The sequence below is a fragment of the Rattus norvegicus genome, chromosome 10, assembly GCF_021556685.1.
Source record: "Rattus norvegicus strain SHRSP/BbbUtx chromosome 10, alternate assembly SHRSP_T2T, whole genome shotgun sequence".
NCBI classification, from domain to species: domain Eukaryota; kingdom Metazoa; phylum Chordata; class Mammalia; order Rodentia; family Muridae; genus Rattus; species Rattus norvegicus.
In genome coordinates this window covers 68,242,608-68,261,291 of record NC_141543.1, presented here as the reverse complement: position 1 = coordinate 68,261,291, position 18,684 = coordinate 68,242,608, and the positions used below count along the sequence as shown (strand labels likewise).

At 50.8% G+C, this 18,684-nt stretch overlaps 2 protein-coding genes across 19 annotated transcripts in view; both read right to left on the bottom strand.

The window, feature by feature from the left end:
* Position 1: 1 nt before the first annotated feature.
* Coro6 (coronin 6) lies at positions 2 to 7,798 on the bottom strand. 16 transcript variants are annotated; one of them, NM_001439603.1, is given in 12 exon segments: positions 2 to 1,090; positions 1,178 to 1,408; positions 1,499 to 1,556; positions 1,847 to 1,992; positions 2,083 to 2,187; positions 2,584 to 2,703; positions 3,849 to 4,030; positions 4,124 to 4,253; positions 4,680 to 4,802; positions 6,329 to 6,580; positions 7,081 to 7,202; positions 7,623 to 7,798. In NM_001439603.1, coding segments are annotated over 10 exon segments (1,419 nt in total). In that variant the 5' UTR covers positions 6,527 to 6,580; positions 7,081 to 7,202; positions 7,623 to 7,798; the 3' UTR covers positions 2 to 964.
* A 2,492-nt stretch (positions 7,799 to 10,290) lies between these two features.
* Ssh2 (slingshot protein phosphatase 2) overlaps positions 10,291 to 18,684 on the bottom strand; it is a 251,109-nt gene continuing 242,715 nt past the window's right edge. For 2 of the 3 annotated variants that reach the window (XM_087572020.1, XM_087572021.1), the window contains one exon: positions 10,291 to 17,057. In XM_087572020.1, coding sequence (XP_087428146.1) covers positions 14,967 to 17,057 — 2,091 coding nt within the window. In that variant the 3' untranslated portion in view covers positions 10,291 to 14,966. 3 annotated transcript variants of the gene reach the window in all.

Genomic DNA, 18,684 nt, shown 5'->3' with positions numbered 1-18,684 from the left:
ATGCGTTTCTACCTAACTTTATTGGGGAGAAGTGCCCACGGGGGTGGGTGGGTGGTGGGTGAGGTCTTGGGAACTTCAGTGCAAAGATGGATGACCTGGGTAAAAAGCTACGTGGTGGGGCCTCAGTCCAGCTTGCATTTGCTAGGCTTCCTCAGGCTTCCAAAAAGGGACTGAGGTACCCCCTAGTTTGGGCAAGGCCTGGTTCTCATAGTGCCCTGGGGATGGGGGCAGCATATTGGCTCTCCGTGTAGGAGGCACAGATGTGTACTTAGTAAAATATTTCATTAGTTATGCCTCGGTGTTTTTAAAAGATTCAGCAGAGTATTGGAGGCTGTGTGTGTGTGTGTGTGTGTGTGTGCGTGTGTGTGTGTCTGTGTGTGTTTTGAACCTGCTTCCCTGTGCCAGTTCTCCTGAGATTTCTCTGGTGGGGTCTGTTTGTGTCCAAGAAGCTGCCCTCTCTGGAAGTGGGAAGATGGGAAGAGCCCACTGCCATGACTGATGTTTGAAGCCAGCGGGTTAAACTCCGGCAACAGAATAATTTCTTACTATGAGAAATTTTTGGAAATTTCCTGAGATTCTGGAGATACCTGTTGAATCACTGTTCTTGTGAGGTCAGGCCTACTAAGCCCCTCAGCATCCCCAGGCATCACACTAATGCTAAGCGCTTCCTCTGCCCAAGGTAAGGGACAGAGAGGGACACCACCTCACCATGAAGCACCACTGCTAAGGCCACATTATCCCGGGCTCCCCAGAGGCCTGTAAAGTCCGGGGACCTAGTACGGAGCCACTTAAGATCCGTGTGTTCAGGCCTCCTGTGGGAGAGGGAGTTTCTTCTCGATCTCCCCACTAATTCCAACCCCGGGAGGCAGGGTGCGGGTCCCAGTCCAAAAGCCGGCGCTGCCAATCGGTGCGCCCTGCCCCGTTGGGTCTGCAGTGTGCAGAGCTTCGCAGCGCGTGTGCAGTGCTAGTCCGTGCCATCCACCAGCTCACACAGCATGTTTTCCAACGCGGTAATGCGCTCCTCTTGGGCTTGCACCCGCTCTCGGAGGGCCTTCATCTCCTCCAGCAGTGTCTCTAGGGTGTGCTGCTGCTGACATTGGAAGACAGAGGAAACAGTGGCAGAGAGCAGGAGGCAGGGGATAGAGTCAGGGTGGTTCGGTCAGATCTTAGCCCTTACCGACAAGGGGGCTTCGCTGGCTGACTGGCTGCGCCGAGGACTGGCCGGCGGGCGCACATCTAGGATGTTGCGTTTGGTGACCCGGAACTCACGGTGTTTGGGGGGAACGTAGCCTTCCTTCAGCGAAATGAGCACAGGTTCTGCATCCTGACCCGATAGCCACTCATCAGCTTCCAGGGCTGGCTCGGGGCCAGGCGTGTCCGGGTATAGGTCATCCTGGAACAGATCTGACTGAGGGAGTGGGTGGACAAGAGGGCTTGTGTGAGTGGGCGCCAGATGGCCGTGCTTTGACGCTTTTCAACCAACGCCCTCCTTCCTCACCTTTCGAGGTACAGTCATGACGATGGGTTCACACTTCCGTTCGTGTAGCTTGTAGAACCTACGGGGGGGGGATTCGACATTCCTGCTGACTCCCCATCCTTTTTAATAATCCCTATGTCTGGGACTAAGGTGTTGGAAGTCAACACGCTAAGTAACTACCATTCACACATTATCAGTTTGGGGTTAAAACACCTCTGTTGTAATGTTAGGCTATGGGACAGTGCTGGGACTGTCACCGAAAAAGACTAGTATGACTCCTTTCTTTTTCCTAAAGAACAGCACAATTAGGGGACGCCCCAGAGCTGACATGAGGAGGAGGTAGGGGACAGGAGGGACAAAAGTGCTGACCTGGCGATTTCACATTTGCTGACATCCAGTCCCCGCTTGGGCATGAAACCCATGCCCCGTTGCGGTTCTTTGCTGCTAAATGTGTTCAGATAATGCACGAAAGGTGGTTCGTCCGTAATTTCAAAGTACCGAATGCTACTGTCACCCTGCAAAACCAGCCAGTTTAGGTGGCAATGCCAGACAGCGTGCTCACATCTTCATCCTGGCCCTGATTCTTCCAGCCCAACCTCCAGCACCTTGCCACACAAGTAGACGATGCTGGAGTCAGGATCGTAGAATGGTAGTAACACTCCGTTGCTTGTGTCCATTTCCTGCAGGGCCACTGGCTCTTCGAAGTTGTTCTGCCGAGCACAGGAAGAGTGACCAGCCCTGCTCGTCCTTCCGGCTTACTTCAGAATTTGCTTTATGGCCACCCCAAATCCCATGGGCTTCCAAGACAGCTCTGGTGAGAGCTACAGGCCCTTCTAGACTCATCTTTCCCTTTCCCTCGCACAGGTACCCCGTGTGCGGTTGCATGCAGTCACGGCAAACCACCCCCAGGGACTAGGCATCACCAGGAGGGGGCGCCAGCGCGAGCTCCTTCAGGCGACGCAGCAAAACTGGGCAGTGTTGGGTGTGAGGTGGCAGCAACCTTCAGCCCTGTTGGAATGGGCATACCCTGCGGGTGCGGGGCGTCTGGCCCCTCGCCCGTGATGCCAGCCCCCGGGGCACACACCCCAAGCCTCCAGCTATGTTACCGGGTCCCACAGGCCTAGCTCTCGCTGGCTCATGCGGGTGAATCCCGTGGTGAAGATATGACCCAGCCGTGTGAAGACAGCCCGCATGGGCCTCATCCCCTCGTGGGCTGCAAACCTCTCCTGGGGGGGGGGGAAGGGGGAGAAGGGAGGAGCATCACCCTGCTGCCTGCCTTCGGGGGACGGAAAGCTGAGCAATCCTGCCAACCTGAGTGTGGAATGGGGGTGGGGAAAAGGAGTCCTAAGAACGCAGCTTCTCAGAGGTCAGTGGCAGGACCCTGGCCTGGAGAACATCAGGGCTGAGAGAGCAGGAGGCCTGGAGCTCGCAGCAGGTTCCAGTCCTTAGGCACTCTCAAAGGCTGCTCACTGGGGCAGGTGATGTCTGCAGGCCTCCTGGGGTTGCTGTGGTGCTCTACCCACAAGGAAGCCCTGGGCTCCACTTGGGCCTTTTGGGCGCGGTCACCACTCAGGAGGGTCCTCCTGGTTGACCCTGCAAAGCGAGCCAATGCGCCCGCCTTGGCCTGGCCTACCGGGTCCCAGAGTGCGAGTTGCCGCTCACTCATCCTGCTGAAGCCGGTGCTGAGCAGCTTCCCGTCTGCGGTGAAGACGGCCCGCAGCGGGCGGGCGCCCTCGTGAGGCCGGGCTCGCTCCTGCTCGCAGGGTTAGTGGGTTAGAGTGCCCGCCCACCTTCCCTTCCAGCTCCCAGCCGCGCCACGCTAGTGCTCCAAGCCGACATGCAGGCACCTCACACCCCAGGTTAGAAGGAGGCTGGCCAGGACAGGGCCATTGCCCTCCCAGGGCACCCAGCTGGGACAAGCAACGCTTGAGGGTTGTTTCTTCCCCACCCAATGGGGCAATGGGTGGGGGGAGGGTCAGGTCTCGGTGGTCAGGTCCCAGACCATGGAAGATGGCGTTGGATATTTGAGAGGAGAGGGTCCTGGGGCTCAGATTTCATGCAGGTTCTGGTTGGAAGATGGAGTTTCCAGCTTCTCTCCTCAATCTCAAAGCAAGGAGCCCTCCTCAGAGCTCTTAGATGTATGGGAGGGGAGCGAACGGGAGCAGGCAGAGGGTTGCAGTCTGGGAGTTTACTCAGGGTAGGGATTGAGGCTGTTGAGCCTGCAAGGGGTGAGGGGGGGGGCGTCATGACTAATCTCTGGAGTAGGGATAAAACAGGTAAAAACTGGGACTCTGATGACTGGGTATCAGGCGCTAAGAGCTGGTATTGAACAAGGGGTGCTAGGGAATAGCCAGCTAGGCCAGGTACTCACCGCAACCACTTGACTCTTCCGGGGGTCAATGATACGCAAGGTCTTGTCCTTGCAAGTGGTGGCTAGCAGGCTACCATTGCTGTTCCAACACACGCTGTGGATGACGTCAGGGTGTATGTCGTCTAGGCTCAGCAGTACCTCCCCAGTGCCCACATTCCAGATGATGATCACATTATCACCACCTGTCCAGAGTGACCAGGCGTATCACCTGAGCCCCACCTTCCTCACTCTCACCCACGTCTATGGTAGCGACCCTCCATAGCCCCACCCCAGACCTGCACTGAGCAGGACATTCCTGGCAGTAGGATGCCAAGACAGGATGCCCACACGCTTGGAGTGGCCCTCGAGTGTGATGACAGGTTCTGTGATGTTTCGCACTGGGGTGTAGTCTGGAATCTGCCACACCTAGGTAGAAAGAAAGGCAACAAGTAGGTGGGATACAGGGGTGGCTCCGCCCACTTAGTGCTATAGGTCCTCTTGAGTGGTACGGGTCAAATACAGGGCAAAGCCTGGCAGTACCAGCACCCGGAAGCAGCAGTTCGGAACCCGGCAGTATTGGGACCTCTCCAAAGACTACCTCACTCACTCTGTCAAGAAAACTTCAGAGTGCTGCACCCCTGCTCTTAGGGCCCCAAGTTGTCCATGGTTATAATTAGTTCTAGGCAGTGCATTCTGGGAGGGCGCCAGTATGTATTTAACTAAAAATAATCTGGGAACTGGGCAGGACAGAGCAAAGCTCCCAGCCTCTGCCCCTTCTATCACCTTCCCCAGCACAGGTGAGGCACCTCCCTTCTCCCCTGCCCAGCCTGGCAGCATCCCCTTGGCTCCTACCATGACAGTGGTGTCATCTGAGGCACTGGCGATGACATTGTCATTGTGTGGGCACCAGTCAATGTCCAGCACAGGGCCGGTGTGTCCAGTGACCAGTGGGTAGTTCTTATCCACTCGTCCTGTCTGGAGGGGTCAGAGAAGGAGATGTGGGACCACTGTCATGCATTTGTGTGTGTGTGTGTGTGTGCCTGTGTGTGTGTGTGTGTGTGTGTGTGTGTGCACGCGCACGCACAAGCACTGCTGGGAATGGAACCCAGGTCTGGGGCTCGCTAAGTAAATGGTCAACCACTTAGCTGCATCCCAGGCACTTGTTCTCCTGTAAGTGGTTTTGGAGTGGGCGGTAGATTTGTTTACCTCTCGATTCTGTGTTATTGGTTTTCTTTTTGCGAACCTTTCTTAGTCTCTAACCTCGCCCCACCCCCAGTCTACTTGAACTTTGCTGGAGCCGCAGAGTGAAATCGTTTGCCTTAGGGAATCTGATTCAGAGAGGCAGGATGGGCGCACAGCAGGACCCAGAACACAGACTGGAATTACAGTCCCGTGTTCTTCAAAAGACATTTAGAGAAGGATTTTGTTTTCCAACATGAAGTCTCATTATGTTTATTGGCCTAGGCTGATCTTCCCAGGGCTGGGCTGGGGAATCCTGTGAGGAGGATGTACTTGAGTACCTTTGGCAAGTCCCTGGAGAAAGAGGTGTAAGTGAGTGACCCTGAATGCAGTGGCTTAGGCCCTGAGGCAGCCCTCTCTCCCTTGGGTTCACCGTGGAGCCTGGAGCAGTAGGTGATCTCAGTGCTGAATCTCCCTTACCCGGGGCTGCCACTCACTCTTCATTTTGTCTTCATGGTAAATCATGGGAGCTATGAAGACTCTGCGGGCTTGGCATTGGCCCAGAGCACGAAGTTGGGAGAGAGGGTGTCTAAATGGCAGTCATACCACCGGAGGAGGCGGCTCTGGCTGAAATGTGAGCCCTTGGGATGGTGTCTCTGGACGGTGTCTGCATTGTCCAGCGTGAGTCATAGGCTATTGTCAGGTCTCTTCCCGACCCTGCCGCATGCGAGGCCTTCTTTAGCAAGGTATAGGGCTCGGTATCTAGGTCAAGGTTATGCTTTGGGGTATCTATCATGGGGTACAGATGGCTAAGTGTCTGAAAAGGTGGCAGTTCGTGCCTGGCCCTTCCTTTCCCTCGTGTGCAGAGGAGGGCTCTGGCTTTGTAGTTTCATCCCACTCCCAGGATCAGAGTCTGAACATGCTTCTCTCTCTCTCTCTCTCTCTCTCTCTCTCTCTCTCTCTGTCTCTGTCTCTGTCTCTGTCTCTGTCTCTGTCTCTCTCAGACACTAGGGAAAGATAAGGCCAGAGTCTGATTGGATCTTAGTCTGCTGCACCCTAACCATCTCCATTACTAACTCCCATCTTGGTTTCTGCTAGCAACATGGTGCTTCATGGCCTAGAGAGTGGCACAGGTCACCCTGCTATTGCCCTTCCCCACCATTCTTTGTGGGTTTGGCAAAGACAGAGTACCCAATCCGCACAGACTGCCCTTCGGTCGGAGTCCTGGACTTCAGTGAGAAAAGGCTGGTGTGGGATATCCCAGAGCCCCCGGGACCCAGTGCTCTCCCACTCCCAGTTACTTCCTTCCCTGAACCCCTCACCTTGGCCAGAGGCAGGACAATGAAGGCGCCTCCACCTCCAGCCTCCACAATAATGGCTAGAAATTTGGGGTTGACGGCACAGAAGGCGCTGTCCCATGTGACCTTGGATACCCGGATGTCCTCATAGGCCTGGTCGGCCTTTGCTGCCTGACCAAACACATGGCGGAACTTGCTTTGCCGAACCACACGACGGCTCATGGCTGGGGCAAAGATATCAGAGCCTAGAGGCAGGCTGGTCCTTAATCCTGTGAGCTGTGGGAGGGAGGAGCGAGGAAGTAGGATTATCTGTCAAGGATCTTCAAAGTGACCAAAGTCAGAGGCAGGTTTTTGGCACCTGTCTCATGTTTAATATGAGGGACAAGGATGGGGGGGGGGGTCTCACCACTTCGTAGACACACAAGCTAGGAGGAATGACAGAGGCTGACACAGGGCTGAAACTTCCTGCACAACTGAATGTTTGGAGGAGCAGTATCAGTGGGTCCCCTCCTGCTGCTAGGCATGGATGAGCACCTCTTTGCAAGTGTTTGTCCCTCCTACAGGCGCCCCACTCAGCACACTCTTAGTCACTGAACCCTAGCAGGTAGGACTGCAGCCCTCAAGAGCCCATATTCACATCGCTGGCAGATTCAAGCAGATGTGTCTCTTTCTACAGATTCGTCAAGGGAAAAGCCCTCCGGTTAACCCTGTTCCCGTGGTGTCTGGGTATGCGGGAGTAGGTAGTGTAAGGCAGATCTTCCTTCCGTCCATTTTACCATGCACCGATTTCTCGGGGAGCCCTGACTGTGGTCATCTGACACAAATATCACACTTTAGTCCAGCTTCTTGGGTGCGATGCCTCCTGTGCTGGCTAATAGGTTCTCTTGAGGGTGGGAGCCTGCAAGGACCAGATGTATAAGCAGGGAGGAGGTGAGGTCCTCTTTCTGAGGTGCTTCGACCTCAGTTTCTGGAGCTAGGAGCTTAGCTATGCTTGCCACTGTTCTCAAGGGAACATGGCAGTTTCTCCCAAAGGTCAACTGCTTCCTGCCCTTCCCCAGCCCGGGCATCCATGTGCCCTTCAAATCACTTCTGCAGCCCCAGGGCCTGAAGGCCGGCCTACTCGCGCCCTCCTCCAGCCTCCTGCCCCGGCAGTGCGTTCGTGTGAGACTAGGTGTCTCCTCGCCAGCCGCTGTCCGGCCAAATATAGACACCAAGTCCGCCCTGCCGGACTGAATTTAGAGGCGGGGGAAGTGGGGGCGCAGATCTCTGCCCCCTCTAGAGCCGTTGGCTGCGGTGGCGGAGGCGGGGAGGGGGGTACCTGGTCCTAAGCCGGGCGGAGGTGCTCACGATGCGACTCCTCTGCGGAGCGGGCCGGGGTACGCGGAGGGACGAGGGAGGAGGCGTCGGTGCGTTCAGGCCAGCGAGTTCCGGCCGCTGCCTGCGGCTCTCGGCTGCAGGCTCCGCTGCAGTCCCAGCTGCTGCTGCCATCAACCTGAGGGGGCGGGGCCGGACGGGGGCAGGGCCAGGCCAGAGCGGCCACGCCTTGTCCAGCGCGGGAAAGAACCGCGTCTCAACTCGGCGGTAAAACGGGAAAAGTAAGTGTGCGTGCGCTTGCGGGGTGTTCGTGCCTCGTGCCTCCCTCCGCCCCTCGCACACAGGATCGGGAGGCCCAGGCGCTTGGTCCAAAGCGGGACACGGAGACTGGGAGCCACCGCGCGAGATCAGGTGCCTGCGCGCCGCATTCCTGCCGCAATCGCGCAGCTAATTTAGTCGTTCCCAGCGGGCGGGGTTGTCCCCAAACAGTCACGACCCGCCGGGAAGAGGCCCTAGAAGATACTCTGGGGGAATCGTGTCAGTCGCTTGGTGGGGTCTAGGCTGGCCCAGGGGAACTGTGAGGCTAGGCTGTTTATTAATAGCGATGGCGATAGTTCGAGAATTTAAAACACTGGCACCGGTATAGGCATTTCATCCCTATTAGAAGGTTCCATGAGCACGGCTTAAGTCGGTAGCTCAGAGATCAAGCAGAGAAAAGTGAACTCCCAGCACCAGGTTCAAGGGAAGATGTTGGCACAGATATTTGGCCACATTTTAGAGGCCAGAGAGACCGACTCTGAAGATGTTTAGCCCTTTGGGCTTTCTTTGAGATGATCCCTCTATTTTAGGGAAGAATCACTCATCCCCAAGACCCACAGTCTTAAGTAGTGCTCAAGGTCAAGAAGATAAAATACAGCCAGTTCCCTGAGTTGCTGTTTACTTAACGCTTGCCTATGATTTCTTCTCTCTCATCTTAGGTTCTGGAGGGCAGTATGGGGCCAATTTCAGGCAGCACATAGTGCACAGTTTTCCAGAGACCAGCGTGTGCGTGTGTGTGTGTGTGTGTGTGTGTGTGTGTGTGTGTGTGTGTGAGAGAGAGAGAGAGAGAGAGAGAGAGAGAGAGAGAGAGAGAGAGAGAGGAAAGGGAGAGAGAGAGAGAGGAAAGGGAGAGAGAGGGAGAGAGAGAGAGAGCAGGAGCACGTGGGTGTCTATAAGCTTGTTCCTCAGGAAGGGCTTAGGTATTCAGTGACTTGTAGAGGAACAGAACCAGAATTGTTGGTGCTACACAGAGAATTCATGGCTTCTATGTGTGCATAACCACAAGGACAGATGGAGTTTTTTACCTTAAGATTTCAGGTACATGGTTAGCTCACACCGTTCTGGAGGCTCATTCTGGTAAGCCAAGTTCAACTCTCAGAACCCACACAGCAGCTTACAACCATCTATAACTCCAGTTCTTGGGGAGCCAATATCCTCTCCTTGCTTCCACAGGTACCAGACACATATGTGGTGCACCATCATACATGGCAGGAAAACTATACACATAAAGTTAAAAACAAAACACCAGTCAGGCAAAGAAGCCTGGGCTTGGCTCCCCCATAGAACTGTCAGTGGGTTCTAAGCTGCAATCCATGAGGCTAACAGGAATTTTGTTTCACAAACTCATTTTCTGAAGAGATCTGACAACTGAGATATGAATTGGTCCATTTGCTTTGTCTACAAAGCCAAGACTTTAGTTGGCCAGGAGCCCAAGCACTCCTGGAATATTTGTCAGGTGATCATGTACCATCACGTACCACAGTAGAGAACAGTAGTGCTCCACTCACTTGGCTGATTCAGATAGTAGTAGGCTGGCATTTTCTTTGATAACATCAGAAATTCTGTTTTGACAATTGGGCAGCTAATAGAGCTCCCCCAGATAGTGCTGTATTTGGGCTTTGTAGCCTGTTTTTAGGCTTTTTTCTTTTTTCTTTTTTCGCAGCTGGGGACCGAACCTAGGGCCTTGCGCTTACTAGGCAAGCGCTCTTCCACTGAGCCAAATCCCCAATCCATTTTTAGGCTTTTTTATGTGCATTGGTGCTTTGCCTGCATGCGTGTGTGTGAGGTTGTCAAGATCTTGAAGTTTCAGTTGTGAGCTGCCATGTGGGTGCTAGGATTTGAGCCTGGTTCTCTGGAAGAGCAGCCAGTGCTCTTGACCACTGAGCCATCTCCCCAGCCTAGATTTCACTGTGCTGAAAACTTGTTTTTCTGTCCTAATGTCTGGTGAGGTCACTCACCCAACAAATCCAGCCACTGCTTGAGCAGGTCACCACAGATGTCCCACATCAGTCACTCTGCACCACAGCTGGCAGAAGAATTTTGCTTATTCATTCTCACATTCAGGTGACAGCTTCTGTAAGTGACTGACTCTTTGACTAGCCAAGTTCCCAGCCTGGTCACCTGACTTGAGTCTCATTGTCTGTACCTTTTGGTAATCCCATTTCCTATGCAGTCTTTTGTGAAAGGTAGGTTATATACATACACATAAACAAATGCCTGTGTGTAAATGTGTGTATATATTTATTTCCCCACACTAAAGTTGCTCAGTGTGTGCTGGTCTGTCTGTTGTCCATGCTGTTTTCTAACCCCCCACCTTCCCCAGCACCCCTTTTTGTCAGCATCTGAAACAAACATTTTGTCTTCAAAATAAAAATTTATTCAATCTGTAACAAGAACATTGAATCTGCACATCTGCGCACAAGTTCACATTTAAAAACAGCGGAGCACATCAGTACTAATAAAAACAACTATGATACAAGTGGGACATCCCAACACCAGGATTAAGGAAGGAGATGAGACCACTCTTTAGGTTCTGCTTCAAATGCCTCAGAAAGGTCCCAGAGATTCCAGGGAGCACCTGCTGTTAATAAAGTGAGAGCATAGAGAAGTTTGGGATAGCCTGGTCGAAGGTAACAGTCAGTGCGAGTCTTTTGGACTTGTTTGGGTTTCAAGCAAGTCTTACAAAGCAAAGTTCAGAGGGGGTTGGGGGAGGGGAAGGCACCTTTAGCTATGCCAAGCAAATTACAGTCAAACCAAACCCAATCCATCAATTCCTAGTGGGCTACTGACTAGGGAACACCACGTCAGTTCCTTAGCTTTTCATTTGGGGCATTTGCTCTCCGTGGGCAGGATGCCGCCACTGTCACTGGCATCCATGTGAAGACAGAAGGCAGCACCAGCCCGAGTCCTGGGGTGGGGGTGGGGCTCTTCAAGCTGATAAGGGGTGATTCCAGTTTAGAAATCCCGTCCTAGATCTCTGGGGCACTGAGATGAGGCTGGTTCTCTTCACAGCTGAAGCCAGGCCTAGTCACCTCTGCTCCGGGCTGAAGCAGTACAGAAGCACCTTGCAGTAGCTCTTCATGGCAACAAGAGGTCCCGAAGCCCTGGGGAGAGAGGGTGCAGCTTCCTGCTTTGCTGGCAGGCCTTTTCCTGATACGGGTGCCAGATGAGTCGAGGCGACACGTGTACTTAGGTCCAATACATGCTTCATCTTTTGGAAGGGATAACGAAGTCTATGATTTTTTTTAAGTTGGACTGGTGCTGAAACAACGGAATGTCACCTTGTCTACCATTAAAAAGCAAAAACCAAACAACCATACTACCCATTCACCATCACAACCATCACTATGGAGACACACCAGCACTGAGAAAAGACTGCTGGACTCCAGTACAGGACACAGATGGAGAGCAGCTCCACATCTGACCCACTTACTCACAAGGGCTGACAAGAGTATGGCATTTTCTCTGGGGGGAGGACTCATAGGACAGCCATGGCTTCAGTGCCCGAGGCCACCACAATGATGCATATTTTAATATTCACAAAGTAAACAAAGTATCCACAGATAGTTGTTTGAAAAAGCCAATAAAAATGGCTTTTCTTTAAAATGCCCTTAAAACTTTTTGCATAATGCTTTCTTAGAAAATAAAAAACCCAACTCCCACAGAACATCTTTACTGAAAGACCCTCAAGTGCAGAGTCCTGTGAGCTACTGTGTCAGAGGAAGCATCTGGGCTCAGGAGCAGGAGGCCTTGGAGCCTGGGACGTGTCCCCAGGCTGTCCCTGGAGCTTTTATAGTTCCCAGAATGAGAAGGAAGGAAACAGCAGCAGAGATGAAGGTACAGTGGGGAAAACACTAGAGATGCTGAAGGGGCAGGAGTACAGGACAGGAGCACGTGTTAAAACGAGCAAGGGGCAACCAAACTGAGATGAGGTCTTCCCAACTGTACTGTGTCCACACCACCCACTGCTGCTCTTTCCAAAAACAACAAAGGGCTGGGGTTCTCTCCCTATACTCAGAAATAGCTCAATATAGTCAGGCTACCGCTTCAACCCTGCCTGCTCCTAGGGCTGTTAGCCCAGGCACTGAAATGTCAGCTCCCCCAAGTGCTCACATGTGTGCTTACATACTTTTCCAGACCTACTGATGCAACTACAGTGGTCTAAAAACAGCAGAGAGAGACAGAGGCATTGAGCAAGAAGTCAGGAGGTCAAGGTTTGTCCTGCTCAGCAGTTTGTCAGAGTCAGGCCCAGGCTTTCCATGAACAGAAAAAACAGAGAGACAAACTGAAATGATCAAATGCTAAAGTCAAGTCTTCAACAGCTTACTACGCATCTGCCTTAGCCATAAACATGACTTAGGAGCAACCCAAGTGTTGGGGTTTGGAGGGCTGGCAAGACCCTTTGGCATGGCTGAATCATAGACTCTGTGTGGAAAATACCTAGGCAGTGAGTTCAATGATAAGGAATACAATTAAGAAGACAGCAGAAGATGGTTTCTTTCATTCTTTAAACCTTGAAAACACAAACAGGTGTTGTCTGTCTGTCTGTCCCGCTGCCCCCTAGTGCCCTCATTGGGCATTGTTTCAGTCTCTGCTGTGAGAGACACAGTGAAGCCATTCTATCTATACTGGGAGATGAGAGAGCAGCGTCCATTGCTGATAATGTGTAGCATACTGGTGTCACTGTTTCTGAGACAGGTCTCACTCTGTACCTCGAGTTGGCATCCAGTTCATAGTAATCCTCCTGCCTCAGCCTCCCAAGTGCTAGGGTTACAGATGTGAGCCACTACACCCAGCCTTTATTATTATTTTTTGGGTGATGCACTCTCTCTACCTTGATGTAAACACTCCTCACCCTATCATAATTTCTTGTCCTCCCATTATACTGGTAGCAGATGGGTCCTGGAATCCACCATCTTGCCTCCCAAGCCTCCCTCGCACTGATACATACCACCTAATGAGACAGCACACAAATATCCGGGACTCTTCACAAAGCTGTGACATTTAAAGGGACTAGGAAAGACAGCACAAGTCTATATGACTTCTACACCACACGTTATCAGCAGGTGGTCGCTAATTGCTTCCTGGCAGTAATGTCAGAACCAACCATGGCTTTGTATGCCAAGTAGACTCCCAGCTCTGGAGCACTTGAAAATGGAGGCAGTCTACCTTTCCTGTATCCTACTACCTGCTCCCTCCAAATTCTGTCTCTAAAGATAATCTGTGTGTCTTTTTCCAATTAGGGCTATGATGAATTAAAAACCTAAGTCCCTGGCTCCTACCCAGACAATCCTCAGCAATTCGGATATCAACAAAAGCAAGCAGGAGGCAAGTCTGTAGCCCTCTTCAGTTCTGTTGAGCTGTGGTGGGTACCTCCAGATGTTTTCTGTACTATGCTCAGGGGCACGTCTATAGCAGGCAGTTCAGCGTTAAAGAGCAGCAGGACAGCAACAAAGCAACAGTATCCTAAATGGAATCTGTGCCCTTGGCTGACCGCTGAGCCGCCCCAGCCTCTCAGCCTCACATTGGGAGCTTCTAGTCTGGGCATCGAAGACACATATCTAGCTGTGCTTCAAGTACTGGCAAACAATGACCTGGGACTTCAGCCTCAAACAGAAGCCAGTGTTCAGTGTGATCTAGTGGGAGCCTGCAGGGGGTTCTTCTCAAGAGGAAGTACTTAATTTGGCAGGAGCTGGCTATGACAAGTTTTTATTTAAAACAAATAAAGATTTCTACCCAAAACTACCAGTTTATTTCTGGTGTTTCTCTCTTTTCCAGTTGCAACTCTACTCCTTAACAAGAATAAATCAAAAGACCCACAATATCAATCATGAAACATTAAAAAAGTGACATTATGTACATAAATACTGTGTATGAACTGTAGAGAAAAGACAAATCTAGGAAAAATTAGGGGAAAAAACTTGCATCAAGTGTTAACAGGGATAACAGAAAAATTTGTGTTCAATAGGTTCTATGTATGTATTGTAACAATTAAAATATAACTTTGGAACTAAGGGAAGGATGGGGAAACAGCAAGAGAGAAGAAATCACTTGGAAAAGCACGGCCATTAAACTCAGAAGGCCCACAGAATATTCAAGTAACAGGGTTAAAGCCCACAGCATGCACTCACTTTACAAGCACAGCCGACTCTGCTGTCTTTAAAGCCTGTTTCCAGGTCTTTAGTTGGGAGGCAGAGGCAGAGCCTGTCACTAGGCAGGAGGGGACCCGGCTGGTGGGGCCAGGACTCACCTGTGTGGATTCCACTGGCCCCACAGTGACTCAGGGGCTGTGTTTCCACCTTTGACCCCACCTTCTCTCTTAATATATTTCTCTACAGATGACCTTGAATTTCGATTAGGGTTCCCTTTGACTTTCAGATTGTTTTCTTGGGGAAAGTTAAAATATTTTGCTTCGTAGTTTCTGTCAGTAGGCCAATTATCACTCCCTTTTCTGTAATGATTGATGCATTTTGGAATATCAGAAGAAACGGAGTCTCAACTGCCTCTTAAAGCAGAGCAGAGCCTGCAACTTCATGTACTCCAACGGAGGAGGGCGGAGCGAGGCTGAGAGCAGCCACATCCCTCTGCCCTTCAGCAAACAGGTCTCCTCAGGCCTGGGTGAGATTTCCAGTTCCCAGCTTCTGTGCCACCCACCCCATCTGTTTCTTTCCCTCAACCAAGCAGGCGTGTCTTTTCTCAGAGGGCAAAATGAGAAGAGACAGGTGGCAGTAGACTGAAAAACAGCAATTTGCCTTTGATAAAGGTGCTCTTTGAAAAAAAATTTTTTTGAGGTTTGAATTTTTTAAAAATAAAAAAATGATAAAATGATCTTGTCATCCAAATCGTTACACGTACACACACACACATACATGCACGCACACACATGGAAAAACCCAAACCCTGCATGAGCCAGGAACAGTAAAATGACCAAAAATATTATAAAATTAACCAATAAAGTGCATGTTCCTTACATATTACACCGCCCCTTTAACAAACATTTTCTTAGAAAATCACGTGTATGGGCTCAGGATCACATGGTGTTATAGAAGGGGTTGGTTGTCCGTTTTTTATCATTTGCTCTTTTTAGTCTCCTAAGCGGGTGAGTCCTGCCATGCTGCTGACGGGGAGCCACAGCCAGCCCTGGAGAGGGGCCTGGATACTGCAGACCCTGTGTCTGTAGCAAAGGAAGGCCTCCTTCAGAACTAGTCAATTCTGGTCTTGCCTTGGGGAGCAAACACTGCTGACTGAAACCAAACTCTTTGGCATACTGCACATGGGGCCTCTCCACTGGCTTGCTCTGCACAACACACTCTGTTGTTTTGAGTTGCTCTACAAAATACTTGGTGGGCTGTGGGTTTGGGTGGGCACCTGGGCTTTCTGAGGGCTCATGGACCATCAAGGCATGCATGCCTGAGTCTGTTCTGAGGAAGGGCTGAAGCAATTTGAGATGAGGGGATTCTGAGGAGCCAAGCTCTCTATCCGGTAAGTAGTCTTTACAAAGGTCCAGGTAACCCAACTTGGCCAGCGAAGCTGAGCGCCTCATTTGTGATGTTTTGGAGAACGCCGCCTGGAAGATCACTCGAGGCTCAATTTCTTTAGCATGCTCCTTCACCACACCAGGGCCGTGGCTGAGATCTCTTATATTTTCACTACTAGAGCTATGTGGGATTCGACAGGCTTCCGGTGATGGATCCAGTTTTTTCGGTAACACGCCAACACTGTCACCAAGTTTGTTAATTAAACTTAGGTCTTCATTTGTTAATGGAGAGGACGTGTGTGCCATTCCAGTACTACTGGAAAGGAAGTCCCCCTGGCTGTCCTCCCAGTTCATGTGCTCTGAAGACAGTCTGCTGTCTGTGGTACTGCTTTGCTCTGTGCAGCCTTCCAGGTGAAGCACAGAATGGCGATGCGAACAATCCAAGCTGACAGATGCTCCTTGGGTACTGCAACCGACCAAACGCGCTGGTGTCTTGAAGGGTGTGGATGGGCTGTCCCCTTTGTCTTGAGGGCTACTTAACATAGGGGTTGGGTCAGTGAGCCTGTCATACTCAGAGGAAGAATGAGGCAGAGGTAGCACTTGGGGACGCAGAGAAACCTGACTGGGGTCCAGAGTCCTGTTCAGATTTTCATCCAGAGTGCAAAACATAGTGATAGACCTCTCCATCTTCACCTTCCTCAGCTCTTGCTTCTCACTCTCTTTGCTGGGTGTTGTCTCACCTCCTGGCTCAGTGTGATCAAGTGATGTAACTGTTGGTGTATACTCAATGATTTCTATTTTCTTGGGGAGGGGAAGAAGGGCGGCCTGTGTCTCACATTCCTGGTTTGAAACCACAGTCCTCTGCTTCCTCAGGTCTTCTTCCTGCTTCTCACTTCTGCTCTCTGACCCCAGGCAGTCCTGAGGAGCTGGCGAGGGGTGATGCTCCAGCAGCTGGGGGGCTGCAGCAGCGGGATTATGCTCACAGTGGGACAGGGGTCCGGCCTCAGAGCCACTGCACTTCCCTTTACCCTTGCCGGGCTCGGCTTCCTTGGGGGAAAGTGAATGCTCTGAGGCGGTTTCATCGCTTTTCCATTTTGGCATTAGGTCTGCCACAGAAGAGTCATTCTTAGAGTTTTTGCGATTGGATAACGTGGGACCTGGAGAGGCTGTCCCATGGTTCTCCTGCTCTTGTCGCAAGCGCTCTTCAAACTCCAGGGTGGCTCGCCTCACAGACCCAGGGCACCACTTGGCACCAGGGTGTGTCCCTGGGCCCCAGTCATGTTCACCCTCAACTGGTTCCTCTTCTTCCAAGTCTCCTGTGGACGAGAGTGTGGCCAGACAGCCCTCCTCTGGGGCACACTTCCCCGAGTCTCTGGCTAGTTCTAGTTGGACACTACAGAAACTCTCATCCTGCTCCAAATGTCCAGGTTTGTTCTCAGGGCCTTGTACTCTCTCCAGGGGCAGCTCATGAATGATGTTCTTCTTTGGTGTATGGCATGGGTTAGAGAGGATGTCTCCTTTTAACTGAACCTGCCCAACTCCTTGACTAATGGACTCAATTTCAGTGACAATTTCTTTGACTGAAATTGCATTTTCTGAGTGAGATTGCATGATGATGTCTGGGCTGACAAGTTCTGAGACTGCCTATGAAGAGAAAATAGTGAGATGGTTATGGTAAATTGCAGCCTCACTGAAATGCTAGTGTTTCACTTAGTAATAACCCTGTGATCCGAGAGAACCTGTTTATGAGAACATAAGTTATGGTTCCAAGTGCATAGGTTCACTGTGCTGTCAGACCACGGGAACAAAACAGGATTTATCATCAAGGCAGGAGGCAGAAAATGCATAAGGTATATCACTGTTTACTAAAGTTTGTTCTGTTTACTCAAGCAAGATTTTAATTCAGAACTTTGTTTTAAAATGTGCGAATAGCTATGGGGGCTATTATAATCCATATTTTCACAGTACTACTAGCTTCTAGGACTTAGACTATAAAGAAATAAATGAAACCTCTTCCTAGATGGGATATTAACTTCTAATGTGATAGTAACTTAACCAGGTGGTGATCCCAGTTCTTTCAAATGTTTGGTAGCCAGTTCAATATGCCCAGTATAAGACAGGGCAAGATGGCTGTGGCTGCCATCTGATGTACGATTTGAAGATTTATTGCTACTTTCTCTCTCAATAGCTTTCAACAGATCACCCACATAACTGTTCCTCCTGGCTGGGAGAATGTCCTTTGTAATTGACCTCACAATCTCTAAATTTCTTTCTTTTTTTCCTTTCTTTCAAGATTTTTAAGTCTTATGTGTAGTGTGTGAGTGTTTGCCTGCATGTATGTATGTGTACCATACACATGCCTAGTGCCCTCAAAGGTCAGGAGAATGCATTGGACCCTGGAAACAGAATTATGAATAGTTGAAGAGATGGAGAGATGGCTCAGTGGTTAAGAGCACTGATTACTCTTCCAGAGGTCCTGAGTTCAAATCCCAGCAACCACATGGTGACTCACAACCATCTGTAATGGGATCTGATGTCCTCTTCTTGTGTGTCTGAAGACAGAGACACTGTATTTATACATAATAAATAAAAATCTTAAAAAAAGAATTATGAATAGTTATTCACTACCATATAGGTGCTAGGAATCAAACCCAGGTCTTCTGCAAGAACAGGTACTTTAAACTGATAAGCCATTGCTCTAACCCTTTCCTTTCTCCCGCCCTCCCTCCCTTCCCTCCTCCCCCATCCCAACAGGGTTTCTCTGTGCAGCTGGCTGTCCTGGAGCTCACTCCCTCCCTCCATAGACCAGGCTCTGCCTGCTGAGTGCTGGGATTAAAGGCCTGTGCACAGCCACCTCCGCCCACTCTCTCCAGCTTTTCCTTTTCCTTCCTGAGACAGGAGAACTCATTCCATAGACCAGGCTAGTCTTGAACTCAGAGATCCACTTGTCTCTGACTCTCGAGTACTAAGATTAAAAGCATGTACCCTACACCTGGCAACAATCCCTCAGTTTTGTGTGGCTCCTTCTGGGGAAAGTAGACTTGGCTTAGCCAGCCACTTCCCTCAGCAGCCTTAGAACCCTTCTTCTCAAAGGAATCCCCCTCCTCCTTTACAGGGTAGATATTTACTCCTGTCCAAGATAACAATGCCCATCGATTTAGGACAGGACACACCCTCCCCGAAAATCAGGTCCCACTGCAAAAAACAAAAAAAAAAAAAACAAAAAAAAAAAAACTTCAAAAATCTATGCATGGTCCTTTAAAAGTCAGTA

Excerpts from the sequence above, each read along its gene's own strand:
- Coro6 (XM_087569759.1), bottom strand. The coding sequence starts at position 2,679 with ATGAGGCCCATGCGGGCTGTCTTCACACGGCTGGGTCATATCTTCACC. Across the intron at positions 1,557-1,846 it reads AGCAAATGTGAAATCGCCAG|GTTCTACAAGCTACACGAAC; the intron begins GTCAGCACTTTT and ends CCCCCCCCGTAG. Across the intron at positions 1,088-1,177 it reads CCAGCGAAGCCCCCTTGTCG|CAGCACACCCTAGAGACACT; the intron begins GTAAGGGCTAAG and ends CAATGTCAGCAG.